Raw genomic sequence first — 26,610 nt, 5'->3', positions numbered from 1 at the left:
TGTGTATAGCAACCTTCCTAAACATGCATTAAATCTGACAATTTACCTGTAAATTCTTCAGTATTTTCTACATACAATTATGCCACTAATAAATAATGACAGTTTTTTCCTTTTCAATGATTATAATTTAACTTTCTTGCTTTATTACATTGGACAGAACTCCAGAACAATATTCAATAAAGATGGTAGTGGCAATTATAAGGAAAGTTTCAACATTTTACTATTAAGTTTAATGTTTGCTAGTTTCTTATAATATGTCCTAATTTGGATTAGGAAGTTTCTTCTAGTTCTAGGTTGGTAAGATTTTTTTTGTTACGAATGGGTGTTGAATCTTATCAAATGCACTTTTTGTATCTACTGAGATTTTCATGATTTTCTCCTTTGTTTTATTACTGATGAGAAGTGCATTGATTTTGTAATATCAAATCAAATTTACATTCCAACTTGCTGGTGATATATTAACATTTTTAATACATTGCTGGGTTTGGTGTTCTAATATTTTGACTAGGATTTTTGGACCTATGTTTATGGTAATAAACCTATAATATTCCTCTCTTATAAGATTCTTGTTGGGTTTTGGTGTTAAGGTTATGCTGACTTCATAGAAGGACCTGGAAATAATTCCCACTTTTTCTATTCTCTGGAATAAGTTTGTTATTTCTTAAATGTTTGGTAGATACAAATATTGGTTCCAGGAGTAGGGTGCTGCCATACCAACATCAATACATTCCAAATGACGTGACATTAACATCCAGTCTGGCAGCATGAAATTGTTATTGGAGACTTGGACAGTCAGCAATCCATGTTACCAAAAAAAATGTATAAAAGTATAGTCTAGAATAGCTTAAAAGGCATATTACATACCTAATGAGCTTGTACTTTATACAAAGAGGTAGAAAATGACTGTTATTAGAATGTGTTCATTTCTACTGGCTGCATTCGCCAAGGTACTACAAGAATTAAAGGAGCTCAGAAAATATTTGGCTGGTTTGCAAGCAAGAATGAAAAGGAATTCAGAGACAACCAAAAAACTCAGGGTTCTGCAAGCTTGGAAGGTGCAACTGATTCACATGTTCAGCTAGTTAAGAAGCAACAGAGAAGTCCTTTGAGCAAAAAAGTCTGCTTAAAACTGTGCCTAGCGGCAAAGACCAAGTCAAGAAGAGTATGGTTGTCACACCATTGTCAGGATCTCTGAATGGAATAAGGTGGTACCCAGCAAATACTTTCATGCTGGGAAAATATCTCAAAGAGGGTAGACTTAGGGTTTGGCTCTTCCTAAGGAAAGTCTGATAGGCTCAAACTACTTGCAATTAAATTGAGAGAGAGAGAGAGAGACAGGTCTCTAAACAATTGTGGCACATAGCACTGCCTGGAATCAAATAACTTGAGATAGATATTGAGAAAGCCGTGTTGTCAAAGGAGTTACCTACACGGTATAAAAGAGAATGTGATTGTTTGAGACTAAAAATGATAACTGGGTTCCAGCCTTCTACAGCAGGATCTCAGAATTGCTATGGATTAACTCTTTTATATATCGTTCTTCTCCTTTACAAATGGGAATATTTATTGTAGTTATCCTTTTCCTGTTCTACCATTATATATATTGTGTGTAGGGGCTAGTACCAGATAGCTTATCTTTTTAGTTCAGAGTTCTCTAGATCAAGAGTAGGTATATCTGGGTCTGTAGAGGCTGTTATGAATCATTTCTATCTCCTGGGATCTAAGCTCAAAATATTGATGAGATGGAACTTTGGGGTTGTCTGCTTTAAGGCGTGGATGAGTGTGTTCTGCATGTGGGAAAGGAAGGGAACTGATCCAAAGGGTGAACTGTGGTAGATTGTATTACTATCTGCACTCTTGTATAATCCTCTCCCCTTGAGTGTGGGCCAGACGTAGCGACTTGCTTTTACCTAACAGAACAGAGCAAAAGTGATGGGATACCAATTCTGAGGTTAGGTTACCAAGAGACTGTGGCTTCCCTCCTGTGTGCCCTCTCTTGCTTTTTCATTTGCTTCCTCTGATGGAAGCCAGCTGCCATGTGAACTGGCCTATGGAGAAGCCCATGTGGCAAGGAAAGCAAAGGATTCCTCCACCCAAAAGTCCATGAGCAACTGAATCCTGGTCACAGCCACATGAATGAGCTTCAGATCCTTCAGATGAGGCTGGAGTCCCGGCCAACACACTGCAGCCTATGGGAGATTTTGAAGCAGAGGTACCTGGTATGGACTGAATTGTGTCCCCCCTCCCCCAGATCCATATGTTGAAGCCCCAACCCCCGATGTGACTACATTTGGAGATGGAGCCTATAAAGAGGTAATAAAAGTTAAATGAGTTTATAAGGTTGGGGGCCTTAATCCAATAGGACTGGTATCCTTATAAGAAGAAGAAGAAGAGATACCAGAGCGCCTCCCGCACCCCACCCCATGTGTGCTCAGAATGAAGGCCTTGTGAGAACACAGCAGGAAGGCTACTGCCTGCAAGACAGGAAGAGAGGCCTCACCAGAAACAACATGCTGATCTTGGACTTTCGGCCTCCAGAACTGTGAGAAAACAAATTTCTGTTGTTCAGGCCGCCCAGTTTGTGGTTTTTGGTAATGGCAGCCCTAGTAGACTAACAATACTGTACCCTACTAGATTGTGCCTGGATTCCTGACCCTCAGGAACTTTGAGATAATAAGAGTTTGTTGTTTTGAGCTGTTAAATTTTAAGGTAATTTGCTATGCAGCAATAGATCATTAATATATTAGCCTAACTTTTTCTTCTATATCCTCTTTGACTTACGTCCTCAAAAGCTAGGCACTGGGCGGGTGGGCGGGGGGGGGTGGCGCCCTCTTTGAGCCCTTCAGATTCTTGCTTTCCAGAGAAAGAAAAAGTCAGTATTTACGGCTGATAAAGAATCATTCCAATTTCTGAGTCATTTTGCCAGCAAAGTGAAAAACAGCTCTGGTTTGGATTCACATTTGGGTGCAAGTAGTTGAGGAGAGAATAATTGCAATGATTTAGAGTTCATGAACTCTGTGTATATTTGTATGGATATATATATATATGAATTGCTCTAATTGTATCTATATAAACAAATATATGTAAATGAATTGCTGTAATTCTATTATTCCTATATGGACAACATTAATATACTGGATGTTCTAGGTGATCTTAATTAAACCTACAGTTTATGAAATGAACCTACAGTTTCTAGGACCGGACGAAAATAATTTGCTGAGATGTCAGCTGGGAATTCTCCCAGGGAAAGCTTGGAAATGGAGAGCTTCCACACAAGATTCAGTGCCTGGACAGCTTTTAGCAACAAGTCATTAAATCGACAGGTGAGTCACGTACTCTAGAATAAGACAAGATTTCTAAGGTGAATTTTACTGTGATATATTGGGTCTCATGTTGCCATATTTAAAATAAAATAAATACTTGTAAAGAACTTAGTTTTTTAGTCACTTTAAACAAAAATAACCCTGCCCCAAAGACAGTCTCTCCTCACCCCAGTCCACAGCTCCAATCTTATGGGAGGTACAAGAGCTGCTCCCACTTTTGCCCTGTCAGCACCTCCAGAGATGAAACAGAAACCTCCAGGACACACCCTGGTTGCTATAAGGGGGAGGAGACAAGAGAAGGTGCTTTGGTGGTATTTTGGTGTGGAGAGTGTTGATAGGTGTTTCTTTAATTCTCTCTTCCCTCTTGTGCCAACTGCGTGGTTCCCTGGGGCCTGGGGATGCCCCTTCTTTGAAAGATAATGCAGGAAGTAGTCACTGGAATGGCCCAGGCAGCTCTGCCAGACCTTCATGGAAAAGGGGGCTGCCTGGGTCCTCAGAGCTCCTGCGCGGTCCAGGCGCACTCACAAGGGAAGGAGACCAGATGCGCTGGGACCCAAGCCTGACTAGTAATAAAGACAGTGGGTTTATATATGTCCTCTAAGCCAAGCTGGACTGAAGTCCTGGTTTGGGGGGACGCTGGTCCTGGTGTATGTCTTTCATGGAGACACTCCTAACAATGGCTCTTCAGCAAAATTTACTAACTTTCCTTTTGGTGGGTGCTATGAAGAGGTAGGACTATGGGTTAGTAAAATCACACCTACTTCACATGGCCCTGTTTTCACAATTAAGCAAGTAGCCAGTATGTGTTTTCAAGATGAAATGTTTGGGACCTGTTTCCCCAGACCACATTAGCTTAGGTGGAAACAATAGTGAGGATCCATTACCTCTTTGGGCCCTCCTTGAGCCCCTCTGCAATTACATCCCTGCCAGCCTTTCCCACCAGCCCACCCAACAAGCCTGGGCTTGCCTGCATCCCTAGATAAAAGGAGTTTAAGCTGAAGGGAGAGACCCTTACTACATACGTGAAAGTGCTTTGTGAACTGCAACGTGCAATGCAAATATTAGCTGTGAGGTTGTTAGGTTGCCTACGGGTTGCTTAGCAACTAAGAACATATCGAACTGTAAAGGAAAATGTCATTTTCTCTCCCTTATAGCTCTTTCAGGAAAAAGTTGCTCTTATAAGTCATTGGTTTGACCTCTGGACTAACAAGCAACATCAAGAATTCTTATTCACGATTTTTTTATGATGCACTAAATCACAATTAAGGTAAATGTAGCCTAATGATGTAATTATCTTAAAGAAAATAAAATATCATAAAATGTTCATATAACTTTTAAGAGTTTCTTTTTTTCCACAGAAAAAAAGCAACTGATATTTTAAGGCTTATAAACAATCTTTTCTAGTGCTGCTGCTTCTTTGTGGGTAAAATGGACCCAGGGGAGTTGAACACCTTCATACCATAGCAGGATGTTTAGTTTTTGCAAAAAGTTATAAATAACTTCAGCCAATGAATTTTTAACATTCTCTTAGTATATTAAATTCCCCTTGGAACTCTCAGACAGATAAGATATTTGAAGTAGGTACTCCGAAATATTTGTTACATGAATGAATGGATCCAAAAAATATCTGAGAAATGACAGTGGCAGCAACATTTAGGAATATGGGCAAGACTTATATGGCAGTGGTCACTGATTGCCGTTAAGTCCTGGTTCTTCTTATTCTTTCCCTTGCATCCTATTATATCTGTAATTTATTTTAAAATACTCCAGCATGGCTGGTGTGACATGTGAAAGTGTTAGTTGAAATTACACCCAGGGGCAGCTAGTGTTCTGATCAAGAGTTAGTACTCTAGGGGTGATTAGCTAGCACTGTATTGGAAAGGTCACAGTGTTTTAGTTATTAACAGATACTTTGCTAATTAGCATAGCAAATATTAGATATTAGTTATTATCAGAGCAACTAGTGGCTTGTTAACATGCTGGTTGAATGCTAGAAATGGCCTGTCTTTGGTGAAATTAAAGGTATTCAGATATGTGGACTGACCAAAATATTCTGGAGAGCCCTCCGGCATGCCTGGACCTGGTTGAAGAATCCAGCCAGGCCAGTTGGTGCTTATTAAGGATGGTTTCATCTCCAAAAAATGGCCTTGTCTGACTGGGGGTTTTCTGGTAGCCTGAGGCCAACAAAAAGGATAGTAATAGAATCCTGTTTGTGGAACATTGTTCTTTCTCAGTTGAATGAATCTTTCACCCAAAGGGCAGAGAGCTGGGATTTTGTCAGGCCTACAGAGGAGGCTGTATGAAGTGGTTTGGGCTTATTTACTAAAGTTTGTTCAGTGAAACTCCAGGTAGGGCATCATTTGGTGCTGCTTTCACTACAACCTGGTGGTGGGGCTTGGGGGACAGGCTAACCCTCAAACTTCTTAGATATTTACCAAAAAGTGTCAGAGTTGTGCAAGACCAAATTGGGTAATTTTAGTTTACAATACCTGCTTCTCTCAGTCTTTCTTACACTTTCACACAGTCATTTCATCTCTCCTACCTACGAACGCACCTTATCCATTGTCAGCTTTCTCTGCATCCGTGGGGCTCCTAGTGGATTTATTCCTGATGGAGTCACCAAGTCACTGGAGAGAGACAGCCATCTTCCAGGCTTGTCGAAACAGGCTGCAAAGACAGGCCACAGACAAAGAGGCTCTTCAGTCAATGCTTAAAAATCAGGAGGAAGGGAGATTTTTATGGTAGTCATTGGGTAGGCTTCCTTTGACTCCAGTTTTGCAGCTTTCAAGATAAGAAAATAATAGACCAAACCCTATATCCATAATTGCTTCGTGGGCCATCTTGTTCTAGTCTCATGTATCACAAACCAAGCAATTTTAGTTGTAACCACTGGAGGTCATTAGTGATCTTGTGGTATATTTTGAGGCTCATTAACATGAGGCCTGACATTTTTTTCACTGGAAACTTCATTCACTGTCTGGCACCTGAATTCTTTCTGTGGGAGAAGGATATGGAACTAACCTGTTAAGTGAAATTACTCTGCTTTGTTTGACAGCAGCTGTGTTTCTGCAGAGTTATATGTATTCCGTAGTCCCATGAAGGTGTTATTACATGCTCTGGGCTACTAATTTCGGGGGAAGTTGTATGTCAATTTCTGGTCTCTGGGTTTGGCATCCTGAAACCAGGATCTTTAATTTGTAGTGGTGGTTTTTGTTGTTGAACATCAATCAGGTCATTCCCCACAGTCTGGATGAAGTCTTTCTTACATGACTTCCTGCCATCTCTTTTGGTCAGCCATTTCTTCCCTCTTACTGACAGCTGAAGACACCGTGTGCAGATGGTCTAATCCAGTTTGAGCTGTGCTTGATTTTAACCAAATCTAAAAGCCCAACTTATTTTCATTTTTAGCCTAAAGTTAATGCAATAAAATTTTAAAGCATCTTTATTGAGATGTAATTCACATACATAAAATTCATCCATTTAAAGGACACAGTTCAATGGTTTTAGCACTGGTCCCCAAGCTTTTTGGCACCAGGGACCGGTTTCGTGGAAGACAGTTTTCCCACAGGGGGGTTGGGGGGGGGATGGCTCAGGTGGTAATGCGAGCAATGGGGAGCGGCAGGTGAAGCTTCGCTCGCTTGCCCGCTGCTCACCTCCTGCTGTGCGGCCCGCTTCTTAACAGGCCGCGGACTGGACCGGTTGATGGCCCAGGGGTTGGGGACCCCTGGTTTTAGTACATTCACAGAGTTGTGCAACCATCACCACAATTTAAGTTTAGAACATTTTCATCACCCACAAAAGAAACCCCCTATCTATTAGCAATCACTCCCCATTCCAATCCCCCTCAATTCCAGCCCTGCACAACCACTAATCTATTTTATTTCTCTATAAATTTGCCTATTCCAGACTTTTCATATAAATGGAATCATACAATATGTGGCCTTTAGTTCACCTGTTTTATAGCATATATCAAGACTTTCCTTTTTATTGCCAAGTAATACTCCACAGTGTGGATATGCCATATTTTATTTATCCACTCATCAGTTGATGGACATTTGGGTGGTTTCCACATTTTGGCTACTGTAAGTAATGCTGCTATGAACAACTGTGTATAAGTCTTTCTATATGGATGCTTTACTTCTTTTAGGTATATAACTAGAAATGGAATTGCTGGATCAAATGGTAGCACTGCAATCAACTTTTAATTATTAAGTGTTTTTTCTGAATTATATTTACTCCTCTAGCCCCTGTTCCCCCATAACTATGAATAAGCTTGTGAATAAATGAGAGAATTTAGCATTATTCGAATGCCTGAAATCTTTGCATGTAAGCTCAGCTATATTTGTGCAATACCTTGCTTTTCAGACAGAGAAGCCATTGTTTTAGATGCTTTGTTTTATAATTTCTGAATAACTTTGTTTTAATTCAGGCAGTTATAAAGCTTAAACAGGATATTGCAGTACCAGTCAGAAATATGTTGCCACAGTTTTCATTAAAAGTTTCTTCTTAATCTCTATGAGATATATTCAAATATCTAAGATTTTTCTTTTCTATCCTAATAAATATTCCATATTGTTAAGACTTTGGAAATTTTCTTAAATGGAGTTTTATGATATTTAAGACATTTTTCAAAGGTTCATCTTCTTAAACCTTCCCCCTGGCAAGTTCTCCCTCTCACTTCAACTTAAATGTCACCTCCGCTGGGAAGCCTTTCCTGCTCATCTTTCACCCCCATCATTTTTACAAACCTCTATCGTGGCATTTCCCCTGTACATTATGCTTATCTGTCCACACGTCTGACGGTTTCCAGTGGTGTTGTCCCCCTGCCACTTGAGGAGGCTGACCTTTCCTGTGACTCCTTAAAGGAAACTGGGCTGTTTGTGTCTGTCACACTTGGAGAAACCTATGAGAAGATTGAATCAGTCTCCTAGTCACACTGGTGGGACCGGTTTCAAATTGCTTCTGTTCAGCAAGAGGTAATGCCTCCTACAAAGGCCTTTCATTATGGGGCTGGAGCTGTTCAAACTTGTAGCTTTTCCTGGTGGGTGGGGCAACATTCATGATTCATGTAACTGCAGTCCTAAGACATGGATGGATTGTGTGTGTGTGTGTGTGTGTGTGTGTGTGTGTGTGTGTAGGGAGAGGGAGATCACCACCGAACAAGGATTAGCTCTTGTTGCTTGTCTCCATCAGAGTCACCTGGAAAGGGGGTTGGAGGGCAGGAAAATGTACCAACCCACGTATAGTTAAGAGGGAACACCGCCGCCCCGCACTCTCGCCTCAGTACACCCACCCCGTCTTCCCAGGCAGCCCCTAGGAGGGCTCAGTTGAGGATGTTTATCTCGATTGTAATCTCTGAGGAAATCTGGTACATAAATTTTTTGGAGACAACACACTTCTAGATTAACCTTAAATATAGAACCGCTACATCACACTGAGTTACTGACGTCCACTTGAAAGACGGACATTTCTGTGTGGAGGTGGTGGAGGGGAGAGGGGAGTATTCAGAGACCCATTGTTTTCTAAATATCCAAGACAGGTCTGGAAACGTGGGTCATCCTGACTCTTCCCTCCCCTCAGCCCCGTATTCTGGACATATTTCTGTCCTTTCACATAGATCAGATGGTCGTGGGCAACCACATAAAATATTAGCATTTGTTGTTGGGTGGCTTTTAGGGGTGGATGAAGCTAAGAAAGGAAATCCTGGAGTTTGAAAAGAAGCCAAACCCCGAAGCTGTTTTACTGGGTGGAGGTGGGGACAGAGGGAGAGTGGGTGGTAGGACGGTCACGGGCTTACATTAGGCAAAGCCCCTGCACTTGAAGTCCTCACTTCCTGTTTTATAAATGTTGCTACTCTCCCTTTGTAATGTTTCACTTCTCTTTACAGTGTGGTAGCTCCACTTGCCATTATGTTATACACCGTAGTACTTGCTTGTTCATTTACCATCTGCCTATTCCACTAGAAGGTAGCTCCATGAGGGCAGGGACTTTTTCTGGTAACTCTTTCTGTCCCTAGCACTTAAAACAATACCAGGTTCATAGTAGCCACTCAATAAATTCTTGTTTGAATGAATGAAGATGTGTAAAACACTCTTAATTACAATGATAACAAAAAGATAATCAGAACAAAGCTTTCCTTTGGTAGTTCTCTCAGAGGAAGGATTTCTTCAAGATATTACAAGTTTTAGGATATAGGATATTACTAATACTTTGCTTCATTGAAGACGTTTCATTATTTAATTAATTCAAGACCTCTATAAAGTAATTCCAAAAGGAATTATGCATAGTAATAATACCCAAGGGTGCCATATCGCACACCTCCAGGGGATGCTATTTCACTCTATCACCTGTGTGAATGGCGCCTCCTAAACTTGTTCATTGCACAACTTCCCAAATGTAGCAGCCCTGATGATACTACCAGCCATTTATAAAGGACATGATATTAGCTTCCAGATCTACCAATTATCCTTTACCCGCTGCGAAGGGTCAAATCCACAGAGAATTCATTGGAAAATGGAGACAAGGTTTTAAGAGACCATTTGTCTCCATTCTGTATTTTAAAATCTCTTTAGGAAATTTTCAGGAGGGTTGAGGCAGAATGAGAGTAGACGTGGCTCCCTGTGAGACCTAAATGGCTAGCAAGTCTTAGAAGTAGAAGGAGGATACTCTTATTACATACATAGTAAGTGTCTGGTGACCACCTGTCATCTTTCCTCCTACCCTCTCTATGTATTCTTTTGATGTCATGGTCAGAATGCTTTCAAGTGCAAATAACAGAAATGGAATTCAAACCAGCCTAAGAAGAAAAGGGAATTTATTGACTTAAGATTTGTCTGCTTTAGGCTGCGCTAGGTCCTTAGATTCAATGTTACCAGGGCTCACTCACTCTCTCCCTTCTCTCAGCTCTGCTTCCTTATGTGTGTTGCATAAAACTAAAAAGATAAGCGCAAGACCCTTATGAAGGAAATTAGAAATTTGTATTAAAAGGTAGTAGAAAAAAAACCCCTGGGTAAATAGATAGATATGCTATGTTTCAAGATGCCAATTCTCTCCACATTAATCTTTCAATTCAATTCAATCTTGGTACAAATCCCAAAATGGCATTTTCTTATGGACTTTGAGAAACGGATTCTAAAGCTAATCTGGAAAAGAAGATGGACTACAACAGCTACGAAAAATTTAAATATAAAGAAAAAAATTAGTAAGAGTTGTACCACCAGATATTAAAACCACTTTTATCCATTTATGAAATATCCCCATGTAGTGTCTCAAGTGTAAGGGAGCAAGGACTGAGATAAGTAAGTGCTCTGAAGGGAAGGGAAAGGGCAGGCGTCTTTAAGGGTTGGGTAGATCAGAAAGAAGCTTGGGCGGCTGGAGATCCTTCCTCTTCTTGCATCAATTCCTGCTTAGCGGGCTAGACACTGTCCATCACACACACACCCACCCATGCCATTCCCCAATTCCTCTCCATCTTCCTGACAAAGCCCCTTTTCTCCCTCAGGTATCATGTGCTTCAGGGGTGGTGGGTCACACTGACCCCCGAAGAGTGAGTCAGGGTTGGACAGAATCATGGTCATTCCATCCTCTTTGATGTGTCTGGTTTAGGAAAGGGCATGTAGGTATTAATTCTGCCCAAGGAAGCACAAGAGAGTGGCTGCTAGAGTTTCTGGGAGAGTTTTCTTCACTCTCAAAGGGACCTAAAAAAGGAACTAGAGGAAAGGACATGCCCTCTACTGCCCTATAGCCTGTGATCTCTGTTGTGTGCAGATCTCTGCTCACAACAGTCAGTCATTTGGGAACCACCTCAGGGAACAAGTTGGAGGACCAAAGCAAACTACTGAGCAGGCAAAGTGAAAATATAGAAAATCCTTGGCCATTAATGACACTGAGTTCTTGAATTCACTAACCCTGGAGCTACCCTGATTTCCCTTATTTAAGGAAAGTGAAAGGAAGATAAATAGGTTTAAAAATGGTCCATAATAGTCCATTTATCTAGTTGTCACTTCTCTTGTTATACCAACTCTCCAGAATCTAGCTGAGAACCAGCCAGGTTTGGAAAAACAAAAAGCATTTAGCAGTCAAACTGATGTCCTTTACACATAGGAGACAGCGCGTCAGACCCTCATGCAGAGTCTAAGTATTTAATTAATTCAGGGCTTCAAATAGGATTATACATTCTCCTAAGGACACCATACATGTATTCAACACTTTGTACTTTGGCATCAGAATCAGGATCTGCTAGGCTGCCTCTTCTACCAATGGGCAGTCAAGTTCACCAATGTTGAGAGTGAACCCGTTAGAGTCACTTGGAGTTTGTTAAAAACATGAACTATGAGCCTCACCCATAGACATTTTGGCTCAAAACACCTGGGATGGGGCTGAGGAAGCTGTTTTTACTAAGTTCCCATGGTGATTTGGTACCCAGCCAAGGGTAAGACACAAGGCCTGGGTGACCTAAAGGCCCAAGGCTTCTTCCACCTTTTCATCTACTCCTTCTTGGAGGCTGGAACGCAGATGGTAGGAGTGTCCTGTCCCTCCTATTCTCTATTAGCAAAACAAAATGATTTGTTCTGTTTCTGTAGATTTTTCATGTTTCACTTGCAATACTTCTTAGTGGTTTTAGAATGTTTCATTGTAAGTAACCTTAAACTTGACACAAATAATAAAAGAAATATTTGACTCTCATGTAATTGGAAAACCCATAGGTAGGTTTGGCTGCAGCTGAAGCTCAATCCAGAGATTCAGCAATTAAACGACTTGTTTCTTTCTGCCCCTCTGCTCTGCCTTCAGCAGTCATGGCTTCATTATTACGGTTCCTCATTTGTGTCCAGAAGAAAAGAATTCTTTGTTTGGTTTCCCTCTGGACTAGTTTGGGTCCATGCCCACTCCTGCCAGTGGCTGTGGCCACGGGATTGACCCACATGAATTTAATTAGCTTTGACCATGTGCTTTTTGGAGTCAGGGATGAAGTCAGCTCCTGTAGAACAGCGTGGACCACCAAATAGGAACTGAGGTTATTTTATCTAAAGAAGAGGAAGTAAATGATGGATGACAAAAGCTGAAGTCTATTCATGCAGCATTCAACAAATATTTACCGAGGGTCTACTGTATATCAAGCATAGTTCTGGGTGCATGGGATTCAACACTAAACAGAGTGTAAAATACCTCTACCCTCTGAAGTTCATATTTTAGTAGACTAAAACTTGGCCTAAAATGGAACAAGAGAGATGTTCATGCACCTCACTGGATATCTGACAGTACAACATAGCACCACTGGAAATAACTGGGGGTGTTTTGCATGTCTCAGAAGTTAGAGCACTGTGGTAGACTGGATAATTGTCTCCAAATATGTCCAGGCCCTAATCCCTGGAACCTATGAGTGTTATCTTGTACAGCAAAGGGAGTTTGCAGATGTGATTAAGAATTTGTGTTGGGGAGATTATCCTGCATCACTGGAGCTCAACATAATCACAATGGTCCTTATAAGGGATGCAAGAGACATCAGAGTCAGAAGAGAAGATGATGTGATGATGGGAGAGATGGAGAGACTTGAAGATCCTATGCTGCTGGCTTTGAAGATAAAGGGGACCTGAGCCGAGGAATAGAGACAGCTACTAGGCCCTGAAAACGACAAGGAAACAAGTTCTCCCCTTAGAGCTTGGCAGAAGAAAACCAGCCCTGCCAACACCCTGACTGTAGCCCAGTGAAACTGATTTCAGACTTGTGATCTCCAAAACTCTGAGAGAATACATTTGTACTGCTTTAAGCCACTAAGTTGGTGGTAATTTGTTATAATGAACGGGAAATTAATACAAGCAGTGATTTTCTCTTCCTGTTTTTCAACTTTTTTTTTCCCATTCTTTAGTCTAATTTACATATATCTATTTACCCCCTGCTAAGTTACAAGCACCATACCAGATGTTGGGGACAGAGCAGAAAACAAGATGGCTGCCATACCTTTTGTTTATAGGGCTTCCAGTTCAGTGGAAGAGAAAGACTTTAAATGGTGAATGAGTCCAAAAAAGGACTAAATTTGAGGGTCAGCAAGAAAGGAAACACAAAAAGTGCTTAGGTTACACTTTAGTGCACACCAAGTGTAAAGGATAGGTTTCGGCAAAGAATATGAGATGGCGTGAAGTAGGCAGGGCTCAGTGGGCGAGAGTAGCCTCCCACGGGGAAGTGTTTGGGGAGCAGGAACGGTCAGCCTGTTGGGAAGGTGAGAGGATTCTGGCAGTACCCCAGAAATACCACCCCAAAAACCCACTAACATCACCTTATATTGTTACCTACATTGTTGCAAAAATAGCTTTTTACTAGCCACGTGACTTGGATCTACCATGCTGGTTCCAGAGAAAGTTTCTTACTCCTTCCTCAGGACCATACTGCTTCACTGGCCACAAGTCATATAATAATAAGAATCACACAAGGGAAGTCATCCTGCACTCATATAGTGATGTCACATCCATGTGCATGCATTATCCTTTATTTTCCACCACCCAAGGGCAGGCATGGCCAACCCAACAGATATCAAAGAAATAGCTACGGTGATGCTAAGTGACAAAGGAAAAGTAACTAGGACCTCACCTAGTCCAGGGGCTCAGGGAAGCCTTCCCTGAGGATTTGACATTTAGGCTGGATTCTGAAGGATGCGTAGGAAATAGACAAGCCAAGACTTGGAGGATGAGTGTTCCACCTGGAGGGGATGACTTGCATGAAAGCCTTGGGCATTTTTTGTCTATTCAGTAGTAAAATCAGGCCTTTGGAGACACATTGGAAAGTTTAAATAAGCAAAAAGAGGAAACTACCAATCACCCATAATTGTACCAACTAAGTGTAACCTAATTTTTTATGCTTTTATGTACCCATTTAACTATTTACGAATCAGAATATACAAATTATTATTATTATTATATTTAAATTAATCTAATTTATTTTTGGCTGCATTGGGTCTTTGTTGCTGCGTGCAGGCTTTCTCTAGTTGTGGCGAGCGGGGGCTACTCTTCATTGAGGTGCGTGGGCTTCTCACTGCGGTGGCTTCTCTTGTCGCGGAATATGGGCTCTAGGTGCACAGGCTTCAGTAGTTGTGGCTTGCAGGCTCTAGAGCACAGGCTCAGTAGTTGTGGCACATGGGCTCAGTTGTTCTGCAGAATGTGGGATCTTCCCAGACCAGGGCTCGAACCCGTTTCCCCTGCATTGGCAGGCAGATTCTTAACCACTGCGCCACCAGGGAAGCCCCTACAAATTATTTTTAAATCTTAAAAAAAAAAAAACCCTTCAGTCACCCTCCTTATTGCTGTACCCACACCCAGCTTTGCTCTCTCACTCACTGGAGAGCTCAGCGCATGGTTCTGCATTTTCTGTCCACCCCAGACCCGGTCGTTATGCTGTGTGACACTGGCCTCCACGTGGAAATCCACCCAACACAGACCCTTACCACGCCATGGAGTGTGTGTCAAGCCACCAGACAAGACGAGGAGGTACCGCCTGGGCCACTAGAGTGCAGGGACCTCTGCAAAGGCACTCGGCCCTCTCCAGGCCGCCTCCCCGACCTGCTCCTCAGCCATTTCATCACAATTCGGGCGGCGTCCTTCTACTTCTTATCAGAAACGTCAGAGCAGAGAATTAGATTCAAGTCCCATATCGCTAAGCTTATTAGTTTTGCAAAGCACACATTGTGTGTGTAGCAGCACGCTGCGAGGCGCTATCATGAATTATTCCAGTGAAGCTATCTTTGTCACAACAAACGAGCGAAGCACATTTTCTTCATTGTCTCCTCACATGCTGGTATTTCTCTTCACAGATTTCTTACTTTGCGACATTAACTAAAATGCAATGAGCCACAATGTCATTACCGCAAACCACCCTAGTTCTCTGCTCCTCATGTACTGATTTTTTTTTTTTTTTAATGTGACTGAAGGATTTTCTTTCCTTCTTGCTTAAAATTCATTATACTCGAATGTGTCCTTGCAGCAGCGCAGACTAGGAACAAATATAAAACATGCATGATTAAGGTTTACTTTAAAAAGCAATTCAGGCTCAATTCTCTTTTGCTTGGCTGGGATGGAACGGTAGATGCTGTGAGGATGGGGACAAAGACTCTGAAGATACTGAGACCCGTCTCTGAAAAGGAGGCTGAAAATGTTTCTGTTTTGCATCTTATTTTATTGATCTGTCTTAGAGTTCCAAATGAGAGCAAATTGTCTCTCAAGGGCCAGTGGAATGACCATGAAGCCTACCTCAGACAGTGAGGAGTTAAGGTCACGAATCCACTGGGATTAACTGTCCTTGGTGTGGTCACAAGTCTCATTCAGTTTGAACGTTAATCTCTATCAATACTGAGAAGACCCCTAAGGGACACCTCTGCCTGTGAGTACTCTGTGCTGCCAGCACACACACAACTCCCTTCTTTGCCCTCCTGCTTACACCCCGACTCCCACCCTCTCTCCAGACTGCCCTGCCAACAGGTTCATTTTAAGCCACTCTGTTTTGTCTCCAGTTATGACAAAGCTGCATGGACAAGGACCAAGAAAAAGCAGTGACTTAAAGTCAGGGGAGTAGAAACACACAAAAATAACGGGCAGTCATTAAACCTTGGGACTGAAGCAGGTAGCTGCTTCTTAAAAACAAACAAGAAAACAACAAAAAACCCCACTTTTTACAATAATGTTTAACTTACAGAAAAGTTGCAAAAATAGTGTAAACAATTCCTCTAAACTTTTCATCTTGATTCCTTGATTGTTAACATTTTACCATTTTGACCTTATTATTTCAAATATTTGAGAGTGAGTTGTAAACATAATGCCCCACTAACCCTAAGCATTTCAGTATGATTCCTAAAAAACAAGCACACTCTGCTGAAAAATCACAGTACATCCTGCAATATTGGGAAATCAGCATTGATTCAGCACTACTGTCCAATGCACAGACTCCATTCAATATTCCTGATTGCTCCAACAATGTCCTTTATAATCGTCCTTTCCTTCTCAGTCCAAAATCCAATCTAAGGTCATCTGTTGTATTTAGTTTTCATGTCTCCACATCCACCTTCGATGTGGAGCAATTGTTCGGTTTTTCCTCGTCTTTTCTTACTTGACACTTTTGAAGAGCATAGATCTGCTACTGTGTTGAATGACCTTCAGTTTGTGGTTGGCTGATATTTCCTCAAGATTACATTGAGGTCATACATTCTTGGCAGGAATAACACAGACTTAATGCTATGTTCTTCTCAGTGGATCATATTGGGGGAATAGCATGTCAATTTGTCCTGCTGTTTATGATCTTAACTTTACCACTTGGTTAAGATGGTTAATTATTAAGTATTTTGTATTTATTAATTAATAAGTAACTAAAAAGTATTTGAGTGATTAGTTTTAAATTAATTAAAAAGTATTTGAATCTATGCAAGTATTTTTTTCCTCGTCAAACTTTTACTTACTAGTTTTAGCATACATTGATGATTCTTACCTGAAGCACTTATTACTGTAATAGCTACCAAGTGGTGATTTTCTCATTTCTTAATTCCTTCTACATGTATGAATTGGTGTTGTGTTGCAAGGTAGAACATTTCCTTTCCCAAGACTTGTAAGTGAGGCTCCAGTTAAGCCAACAGTTTGTTAATTCATGGTCCAGACTGTCTCTGGGTCTAATGGATATTCAACAATCTGTTGGTGAGGGTAACTAAGGTCTTTTTTGTACCTAATTGGAGGTGTCATTTTCATTTCACATTGAAACTTTCTGAGGCTTGACCCACTCTATGGGAATTTAGGTCAGAGAAGATCCACTGCAGGATGAAGTCCGTTCAGAGTTAGTACTTTTCTTTCAGTGAGTTAATCTGAGTCCATTAGGACCCAGTAATTGGGCAGCAGTAGCCACTTAGCAGTGAGAAAGAGTCTTGTATTCCCAGTGGCCTTAGACAAATGAGTTCTGGTAGGTTTTTATACCAAAATTTCCAATCAGCTGTGAGATTGGCCACAAATATCTGTAATTCTGCTGAGTTTGGAGGAAATCAGGAGTTTCAGGGAAGAGCTCGATTTCCTCATACCTGGATTGCTATCTGGTGGCTTGGGGCTGTAGCAGATGTTTATTGCTAATATATACAGAGGACAATCAGGTATTAAGTGTCCTTTTTGTGTGTGTAGCTGTTAGCTGCAGGGCCAGCAGTACATCCTTCATGGGCCATGAAATGTTTCTTTGGCCTAAGATCTATACAGCTTCCAAGATGACCACTTGAGTAGGGGCTTGGATTTTGTATTCATTCAAGATCTATCTGTGCTTAGGTGCCATGCTTGTAAGAAGTTTACTTCTTCTGGAGCCTCACTTACAAGTCTTTCTTGATGGATGTCATATTTTAAAAGTTTTCTTTATGAATGTCATATTAAGAAATTGTTGAATGTTAAGGTATGATGATAGTATTATATGCAGTATATGTTAAAATTTTTTTTTATTATTATTTAGTGATAGGGAATTCCCTGGTGGTGCAGTGGTTAGGGCTACATGCTCTAACTGCCAAGGGCCTGGGTTCTATCCCTGGTCGGGGAACTAAGATCCCATAAGCCGCGAGGTGCGGCCAAAAAAAAAAAAAAACCCCAAAACCAAAAAACAACTTATTATTTAGCGATACACACTGAAATATTTATGGATGAAATTATATGTGTCTTGGGACTTCCCTGGTGGCGCAGTGGTTAAGAATCCACCTGCCAGTGCAGGGGACTTAGGTTCCATCCCTGGTCTTGGAAGATCCCACATGCCACGGAGCAACTAAGCCCGTGCGCCACAACTACTGAAGCCCGCGCGCCTAGAGCCCGTGCTCCGCAACAAGAGAATCCACCGCATTGAGAAGCCCACGCACCGCAACGAAGAGTAGCCCCTGCTCGCCGCAACTAGAGAAAGCCCGCGCACAGCAATGAAGACCCAATGCAGCCAAAAAAGAATAAATAAATAAATAATTTTTTAAAAAGTATAATTAAAAAAAAAAGAAATTATATGATGTTTTGGATTTGCTTTAGAATAATATGGGCATGAGGGAGGAAGAAGAAAAATAGGATGTAGCAGAAACCAGATTGGCTACAGGATGATAATTATTTGAATTAATTAATGGGGTCATAATAGTATTACAAATATTAATGTGAGATAAAGACATTTTCAAATAGAAAGAAACTGACAAGATTTGTTGTCAGAAGACCTGCAGTAAAGAAATGCTAAAGGAAGCTCTTCAGGCTAAGGAAATTGATACCAGATGGAAACATGGATTTATAAACAGGAATGAAGAGCACAGGAAATGACAAATGTGTGAGAAGACATAAAATTTTGAAGTTATTTTAGAGACATATGACTATTTAAAACAAAAGCAATGTATTGTGGGGTTTATATCATAAGTAGATGCAGTAGAGATAACAACAAAAGCACAAAGGATGGTGAGAATTATATTGTTGCACTGGTCTTTAATTTTATATGAATATTACCTCTAAGTAGACTACAAAAAATTAAAGATGCATATCATACTTCCTAGCAACAACTTATAAAACTAATGCAAAGATATCCTAAAAAGCTAATAAAGGAATTAAAATGGAATACAAAAATATGTATTAACTCAGACCAAGGCAGGAGAGGAGGAATAAAGGCTCATAAGACAGATGGGACAACCAAACAACAAATAACAAAATTGAGACTTGGGTTCAACTATAACAATAATTATATTAAATATAAGCAGACTAAACCCTCAAAATAAAGGCAATGGTTGTCAAATGAGTTAAAAAAACCTCATTGTATACTGACTACGAGGGATACACTTTAAATATAAAGGCACTGATTTGTAAAGTATAAGGATAGGAAAAGATACACCATGCAAATAGTAAGCATATAAAAGTAGGATGGCAATATTAATATCAGACAAAATGGACTTCAAGACAAGGAATATTACCAGAGAGATAGATAGAGATAGACATTTTATAATGAGAAAAGTAACAATTCATCAAGAAGTCATAACAATTATAAGTGTTTATGTACCAAGTAACAGAGTTTCACATTACATGAAACAAAAACTGACAGAATAGAACCAAAGAAAAAAATCAGTATGAATATAGAAGAACTGAGCAATCTTCTTATCCACCTTGAACTAACATTTATAGAAACTAGACACAACAATTTCCAAATATGTGTTCTTTTTATGAGCAAAGTAACATTTATACCTTTATGCATCATTTCCTGGTCCACAAACTAAGACTCAATACATTTCAAAATGGTTGAACTCTTATTAAGTATATTCTTTAACAACAATGCAATAAATTTTGGGATTAATAAAAATAAAACATCTAGAAAATCCCCAAACATTTAGAAATTAACAGCACTTATAAATAACCTATGGTCAAGGAAGAAATCACAAGGGAAATTAGAAAATATTTCAAGTTGAATGACAATGAATATACAACATGGCTAAGCATGTGGTCTGCAGCACAGCTTAGAGGGAAAATAATATAATGTAAATGCTTATGTTAATGAGAAAAAGCATTTAAAATTAATGATCTCAACTTCCCCTTTAAGAAACTAGGGGAGGGACTTCCCTGGTGGCGCAGTGGTTAAGAATCCGCTTGCCAGTGCAGGGGACACAGGTTCGATCCCTGGTCTGGGAAGATCCCACGTGCTGTGGAGCAACTAAGCCCGTGCACTGCAACTACTGAGCCCACACTGCAACTACTGAAGCCCGCATGCTCTAGGGCCTGTGCTCCGCAACAAAAGAAGCCACCACAAGCCCGCGAACCGCAATGAAGAGTAGCCCCGCTCACCGCAACTAGAGAAAGCCTGCGTGCAGTAACAAAGACCCAACACAGTCAAAAATAATTAAATTAAAAAAAAAAAAACTAGGGGAAAAATATAGCAAATTACACCCAAAGTACGTAGAAAGAAATGATGAAGATAAGAGTGGAAATCAATAAAATAGAAAATGAACAAACAATAGAGAAAATCTATGAAAACAAAAGCTGGTTTGTTACAAGTAGTAGTAAAATCAATGAACTCCTAGGAAGAGTAACCAAGGATAATAGAGAGAAAATGTGAATTAGTAATATCAGGAATGAAAAAGGAGATGTTGCTATAGACTCTATAAACATCTGAAAAAAAAAAGAAAATTAGCAACAATTTCTTATTAAGTTCAACAATTTAAATAGTTGTTTTATAGATTCCACGTACATGGTACATGAATTGAGATGGTTTACTGCTCCCTTTCCAATACGTATACCTTTCATTATTTTTTTCTTTCCTTATTGAACTGGCTAGAACCTCTATTCCATGTTAAAGTAGCGAGTGTAGTCAATCTTGCTTTGTTAGGAGGAAGGCATTTACTATTTCACTACTAAGTGTGATGGAGCTATAGGTTTTTATTCTAATTGCATTGGGAAGTCCCTGTAGGGTTTTACTTGCATGAGTGACATTATCTAATTTACATTTTTAAAAACCACTTGGGCTGCTGTGTGGAGAATGGGCTCTAGAAAGACTGGAGTGGAAGCAGGGAGCCAATCAGGAGGCAGCTGCAACCGCCCAGGAGAGAGGTGGAGGTGCCCTGACTAGAGTGAAGGCTGGGAGGTGGAGAGAAGTGGCTGGGATGGGGGACATATTTGGGGGATATATATGTATAGAGCCAGCAGGACTTGCTGATTTATTGAATTTGGGTAAAGGAAAAAACCCAGATTTATATCTTAAACAACTATGTTTATTTCAGACTTTTTTCCCCTGTGGATTTTAGATATTTCTGTAATTCATCTTCCTCTTTAGAATGGATCATTGAAAGTGGATACTTAAAAATCTAGCCTTATGTTATTTAGGACTTAATTTTTTAATAGGTAGAACAGTAGAGAAAGAACAGTGACCAATATTTATACTGGATTTTAATCAATTTTAGATATTAGTGATCTGAACTAAATTTCTGCATTTTTCTTTTTAGGTTGTCCAAGACTGGTTTTCAGAAAGGATGCAAGTGGCCAAAGTGGATTTCTCTACCATGTTTCATTTCTCTATATATCTTTTCCTTTCTGAATCCAAAAGATTTGTGTGCAGCTGCACAAGTCAGCTGGCCCTGGAAATTTTTAACTGAACAGGTTTACCACTTGTCATTTCCTAGTAATAGGGCCCAAATGCAACTGTCATCTGTAATGAGGTGATTGGGGTAGCTCCCTTTCCTGAAGATAATAACTGAGGGTATCTGAACCATAATTAACTTACCCTTAAGAGAAAAATATGGGGATGAATTAAATACAGTAATTTATTTTATAAGTCAGGGGGATATACACTCTTCTAATAATTCATGTAATTTTAATAATCTTTAAATACTCAATTTAGTTATTTAGAAACTAATTATCTGGGTTAAGAAGTCCATTTTTTTGTGAAAAATTACTTAAACTTTGGTTTTTACATGATATTGTTTTATTCATGATAACCCACCTCAAAAATTGCTATACAACCACAACTTTAACTGCTCCCTCTTTGGCTAACATCTGTTGAAGAATATAAATCTAGATTTACATCCTCTGCCATTATTTCTGCATTTGGCCTGTTTGTCTCCTCTTTTTCTTTTAAAAGACTTAATGAAATGTAAAGGTAGACATACTTTAAATACAAGTCAATAATTTACTCCTTTAACTTACACAAACTTTCCAGAATGGGCTTATGTTGAGATTCTAATCTTGGAGAATACTTGGCTCTCCATGGAGGGGCCACATGCAAAAGGCAACTGTGGGCCCTGGATTTATAGCATTTATGAATCCAAGCTTAGTGTTCCCATGGTATATTGTTTCCTCTCTTTTTACTTTCAACCTTTCTGTGTCCTTATATTTAAGGAACATGTCTTGTAAACAGAATATGGTGGTGGTGGTTTTCTTTTAACATTTGACAATCTTTGACTTTAGCTGGGGTAATTTAGTCTGTTCACATTTATGTAAATACTGATATATTTGGGCTTAAGTCCAACATTTTACTATTTTTATTTATTATTTTATATTTTGTTTTTCTCCTTGTCTCTTTTAGGATTAGCTTAAATATTTTTTAGATTAATTGTAAATTCTTTAGCAGTTCTCTTATGGCTACCATAGAGATTACACTACTTATCCAGGGTTATTTTACCACCTCTGAGGTAATGCAAGGAGCATAGAACTCTTAAACTCCGTTTGCTTCCCTGCTCAGTTTGTATGCTTTTGTTTTCAAATATTTTAGTTTTACTCATACACACATATATAAAATACACACACACATTAAAAAAATATATATTAACCTCACAAGGCTTTACTACTATTGTTTTATATAGTTAATATTTATTTATGAGTAACCACTTTAAAAAAAATTTTTTTTTTTCAAAGTTGCATTGTGGTCAGAATATATACTTTATTTTTTTAAAGTAATTTTATTATTTATTTACTTATTTGTTTTTTGGCTGCATTGGGTCTTCGTTGCTGCACATGGGCTTTCTCTCTAGTTGCGGCGATTAGGGGCTACTCTTCATTGTGGTGCACGGGCTTCTCATTGTGGTGGCTCCTCTTGTTATGGAGCACAGGCTCCAGGCACATGGGCTTCAGTAGTTGTGGCATGCGGGCTCAGGAGTTGTGGCTCGCAGGCTGTAGAGTACAGGCTCAGTAGTTGTGGTGCACGGGCTTAGGTGCTCCATGGCATGTGGGATCTTCCCAGACCAGGGATCACACCCGTGTCCCCTACATTGGCAGGCGGATTCTTAACCACTGAACCACCATGGAAGTAACCACTTTTTCTGTTGTTCTTTATACCTTCCTGCATCTCTGATTTTCCTTTTGGGATCAATTTTCTTCTGAATTCTCTTTAATATTTCTTTTAGTGCAGGTTGCTGCTGACAGAGTCTCTTAGTATTTGTCTGAAAATGTCTTTATTTCACCTTCAAATTTGAAGGATATTTCCACTGGGAATTTGAACTCTAGGTTGGCAGTTAATTTTTTATAGAACTTTGAAAATGTTCCATTGTTCTCTGGCTTTCATAATTTTTTTGGAGAAGTAGGGGGTTTTATTGTTGGTTCTTTAAAGGACCAACAATAATAAGAATTTATTAATTTATTAATAATTAATTAAAATTAATAATTTATTTGTTTTCTCTAGCTGCTTGTAAGATGTTTTTCTCTGTCTTTTGTTTTCTGCAGTTTTATTACGATGTACCTGGAGGGGTGTGTGTGTGTGTGTGTGTGTGTGTGTGTGTGTGTGTATTTATCCTGTTTTGTATTTTGCATTGATTTTTTAATTGGGGGTTTTAATGTCTTTTATCAGTTTTGCAAAGTTCTCAGATGCTATCTCTTCATATATTGCTTTTGCTCCACTTTCTCTCTTTTTCTTCTGGGTTTCAATACATTAGATTGATTCACCATGTCCCATAAGTTTCATATTCTCTAATGTGCCTTTTCCATCATTTTGGCCTTCAGTGTTTCAGTCTGGATTTTTCTTCTGGCCTAGCTTTCAGTTTCCTAATTATCTCTTTAGCTGGATTCTAATTCGCTCTTAAACTGGTCCATTGAGTTCTAAATTTGTTATCATATTTTTAAGTTCTAGAGTGTCAATTTGCTTACTTTGCCAAAATTTTCCACCCAGCAATTTCTTAGGCATAGTAATTACAGGGCTTTTTAAAATTTTTTTTTTAATTTTTATTTTTTATTTATTTATTTTTTTAGTGCTGGGAAATATTTATTACTCAAGTAGGAAATAAAAGCAATGACTATAAAAATTTACAGTAGTTTTATCGGCAGGAATAGCTTGCAGATAGAAGGGAGATTGAGAAAAATAGTAAATCCTTAATAATATTTTGGAAACCTCTGTGTCTCAGCTATAACCCTTGGATCCTGCCATGGTTCTTGGGCCATAAGTTAAAGACATTGGACTGAGACCTGAAAAAGTCCTTATGGTTTCCAAAAGGCTCTGTCTTACCATATTACCTTAATCTCACCTATCCTCATTATGTATAATGTCAGGGCTCAGGGTTTGGAAAACCAAACACTAGTTTGAGGGGATTTAATTTGAGGAGGAAATGACTACCTTCAACCCTATCTAGAAGTCTTTCTTGAAGAACAAGGCAAGCAGGGAGAAGTCAATTATAAAATAATGATGGTATTCTACAGGGCTTTTTTAAAGTTCATGTCTGATAATTACAACTTTTGGATCCTCTGAGGGTCTCTATTTATTAAAAAACAAAAGAAGAAACAAACAATTCTTGTCTTTTTGTGTGCCTGATATTTTTGGTTGAGTACCAAATATTGAATATAAAAAATCGATGCAATAATTTGAGTCGCTGGATGATATTATCTTCCTCCAGAGAGAAATTGCTTTTGCTTCTGGCATTTGGTTAGACTAGGAATAGCCCACTTAAATTCAATCAGAGAATATTTCAAAGCTAGTTTCAGTCTAATTCCTTGTCATCCTTACTGAAAAGGATCTCAACTAAAAGCCTGATGTCATTACCAGGGCTATTCCCCTTAGTGGGCCCTGAATTTAAATTTGTTTCCTCTCTTCCCTGCAAGAATGCCTAAAATTCTTAACAGCTTCTAAGTCTTTCAGTCATAACTTCCTTCTCTGCTTCTCAGCCTTAGTTTTACTTTGGAACTGTCAAGTGCCTTGAAGTGAAAAGTGAGGCCAGATGTCAGAGGGCGACCTGTGATGTCAGAGGACGTGACCCGTGCCTTCAGAGGACACACGAGGACCAGCCCCCCACCCTGCCCAGCACTGTCGAGAGGAGGCTGTGGGCAAGTCCGTGTGGAGCTGCCTCTGAAGGGGCCCTGACCTCCCTGGGGCTGGCGGCTGCTCCCGGGGGACATGGGCTCCCAGCTCTGCCACTTGCCAGCCCTGGTCAGCAGGGGTCCCGTGCTGTGGTCCAGCTGAGGTCAGGGTGACACCACAGTGCTGCTGGTGGGACGTTGTAGACACCTGGGCTCGGGGTTGAGGGGGGGGCCACAGGAAGCCCACCAGGGATCAGGGACCCCCCGAGTCCCTTCTCTATTTAGATTCAGCTACAGTGACGTCTGCAAGTTCGTTTCAACCCTCAAGTCCCCAGTACTCACCCCTCCCTACTTTTTTGTTCCCGACTCATTAAAATTTTTTTTATTTTGAAAAAAAAAAAAAAAAAAGTGAGGCCAAATCAGGATATTACCTCTCTGGGTTTCCCTCCTCTCTGAGGTCTTGTTTGCACAAGTCCTTATTGAATTGGTAGCTCAAGTCATTGTTTTATAGTATTTTGTCTAGATATTTGACTAGATGAAACTACATGAAATTTGCAGTTTTCATATCTGCCTATTGGCAATATCATACGGGTCCCAGTGGGAGGGTTGGTCTGAGACAAACTACTATACCATTGCTAGAAGCAGAATTCTCAAAATCTGGGGTTAAAGTAACCAAATGCTATAAGAGCATTGAATAAGTGTACAAAGATGACTAATACATATATTCATATATAATAAACATGTTCATCAAAGAATATTTTTCCTGTGTAGTAAGGTGTATGCTTCTTATTTCTCAGAGTCAAGTTTAGATGGCAAGTCAACTGCACTAGAAATCTCAATGTAATAAGAAAAAATGATCTGTGTACCTGAAAAGATTATTACTGGGAAATGGTCCTTGTAACTTATGTTTCTCATTTCTTTTTCTGAAGGATTGCTTATGGATGCCCAAACGCATGAAGTTTGGATGGTTTCTGCCCTATACGCCAACAGATAATGAGTATGGTGCTTAGAAGCACCATTACATTGCTTGTGTGTCCAACTTAGATTGGCTAACCCCTAGGGAAGCCGCAGCTCTTTATGGGACCCTGAATGAACCCAAAACAGAAGATGAGCAACTAAAGGAGAGGCAAAGAGAAAAGTGCCTAAGGAAAATAATTTGGGAGAAAACTGCACTACGTAAGAGTGAGTGGCATTTTACAACTTTATATCTTAGCCAAGTATTGTAGAAACCAATGGATTTACATACAAATTCCCACAGAAGATAGCGACGTCTTTCTGAAACAGCCTGTAGGCGGCATTCTCTAAAGTATCTCAGGACAAACTCTTTTTTTCTTCACTATTAATTAAGAAAAACAAAAAGATTTCTGATAAAATATGTAAGGTCAAATGTCAGTGCCTCTGTGAGACCAAAAATAAGGAGAGAGAAGTACGAATACAGGCAAAAGCAAATAAATAGGACCAGGACAATTCGGAAGAATTAGGATTGGTGAAAAAGGAGGAAAAATGAAAATGGAAACGGAAGCAGGAATAATTACATTTTTTTTTTAGAAGTGGAAAGGGAGTAAGGATGAGACACTCTC

At 39.7% G+C, this 26,610-nt stretch overlaps 1 protein-coding gene across 1 annotated transcript in view; it reads left to right on the top strand.

Moving 5' to 3' along the window:
- The window catches only part of ECT2L (epithelial cell transforming 2 like), an 87,090-nt gene that overhangs the window by 9,363 nt on the left and 51,117 nt on the right, over positions 1–26,610 (top strand). The window contains 6 exon segments of the mRNA XM_061207196.1: positions 2,252–2,313; positions 3,190–3,323; positions 4,478–4,592; positions 21,260–21,317; positions 21,319–21,412; positions 25,960–26,212. Of these exon segments, the coding sequence (XP_061063179.1) occupies positions 3,222–3,323; positions 4,478–4,592; positions 21,260–21,317; positions 21,319–21,412; positions 25,960–26,212 (622 nt within the window). The 5' untranslated portion in view covers positions 2,252–2,313; positions 3,190–3,221.

This window comes from Eubalaena glacialis, chromosome 12, assembly GCF_028564815.1.
Source record: "Eubalaena glacialis isolate mEubGla1 chromosome 12, mEubGla1.1.hap2.+ XY, whole genome shotgun sequence".
Lineage (NCBI taxonomy): Eukaryota > Metazoa > Chordata > Mammalia > Artiodactyla > Balaenidae > Eubalaena > Eubalaena glacialis.
The sequence above is the reverse complement of the archived record's forward strand: the minus strand, read 5'-3'. Positions and strand labels throughout refer to the sequence as shown.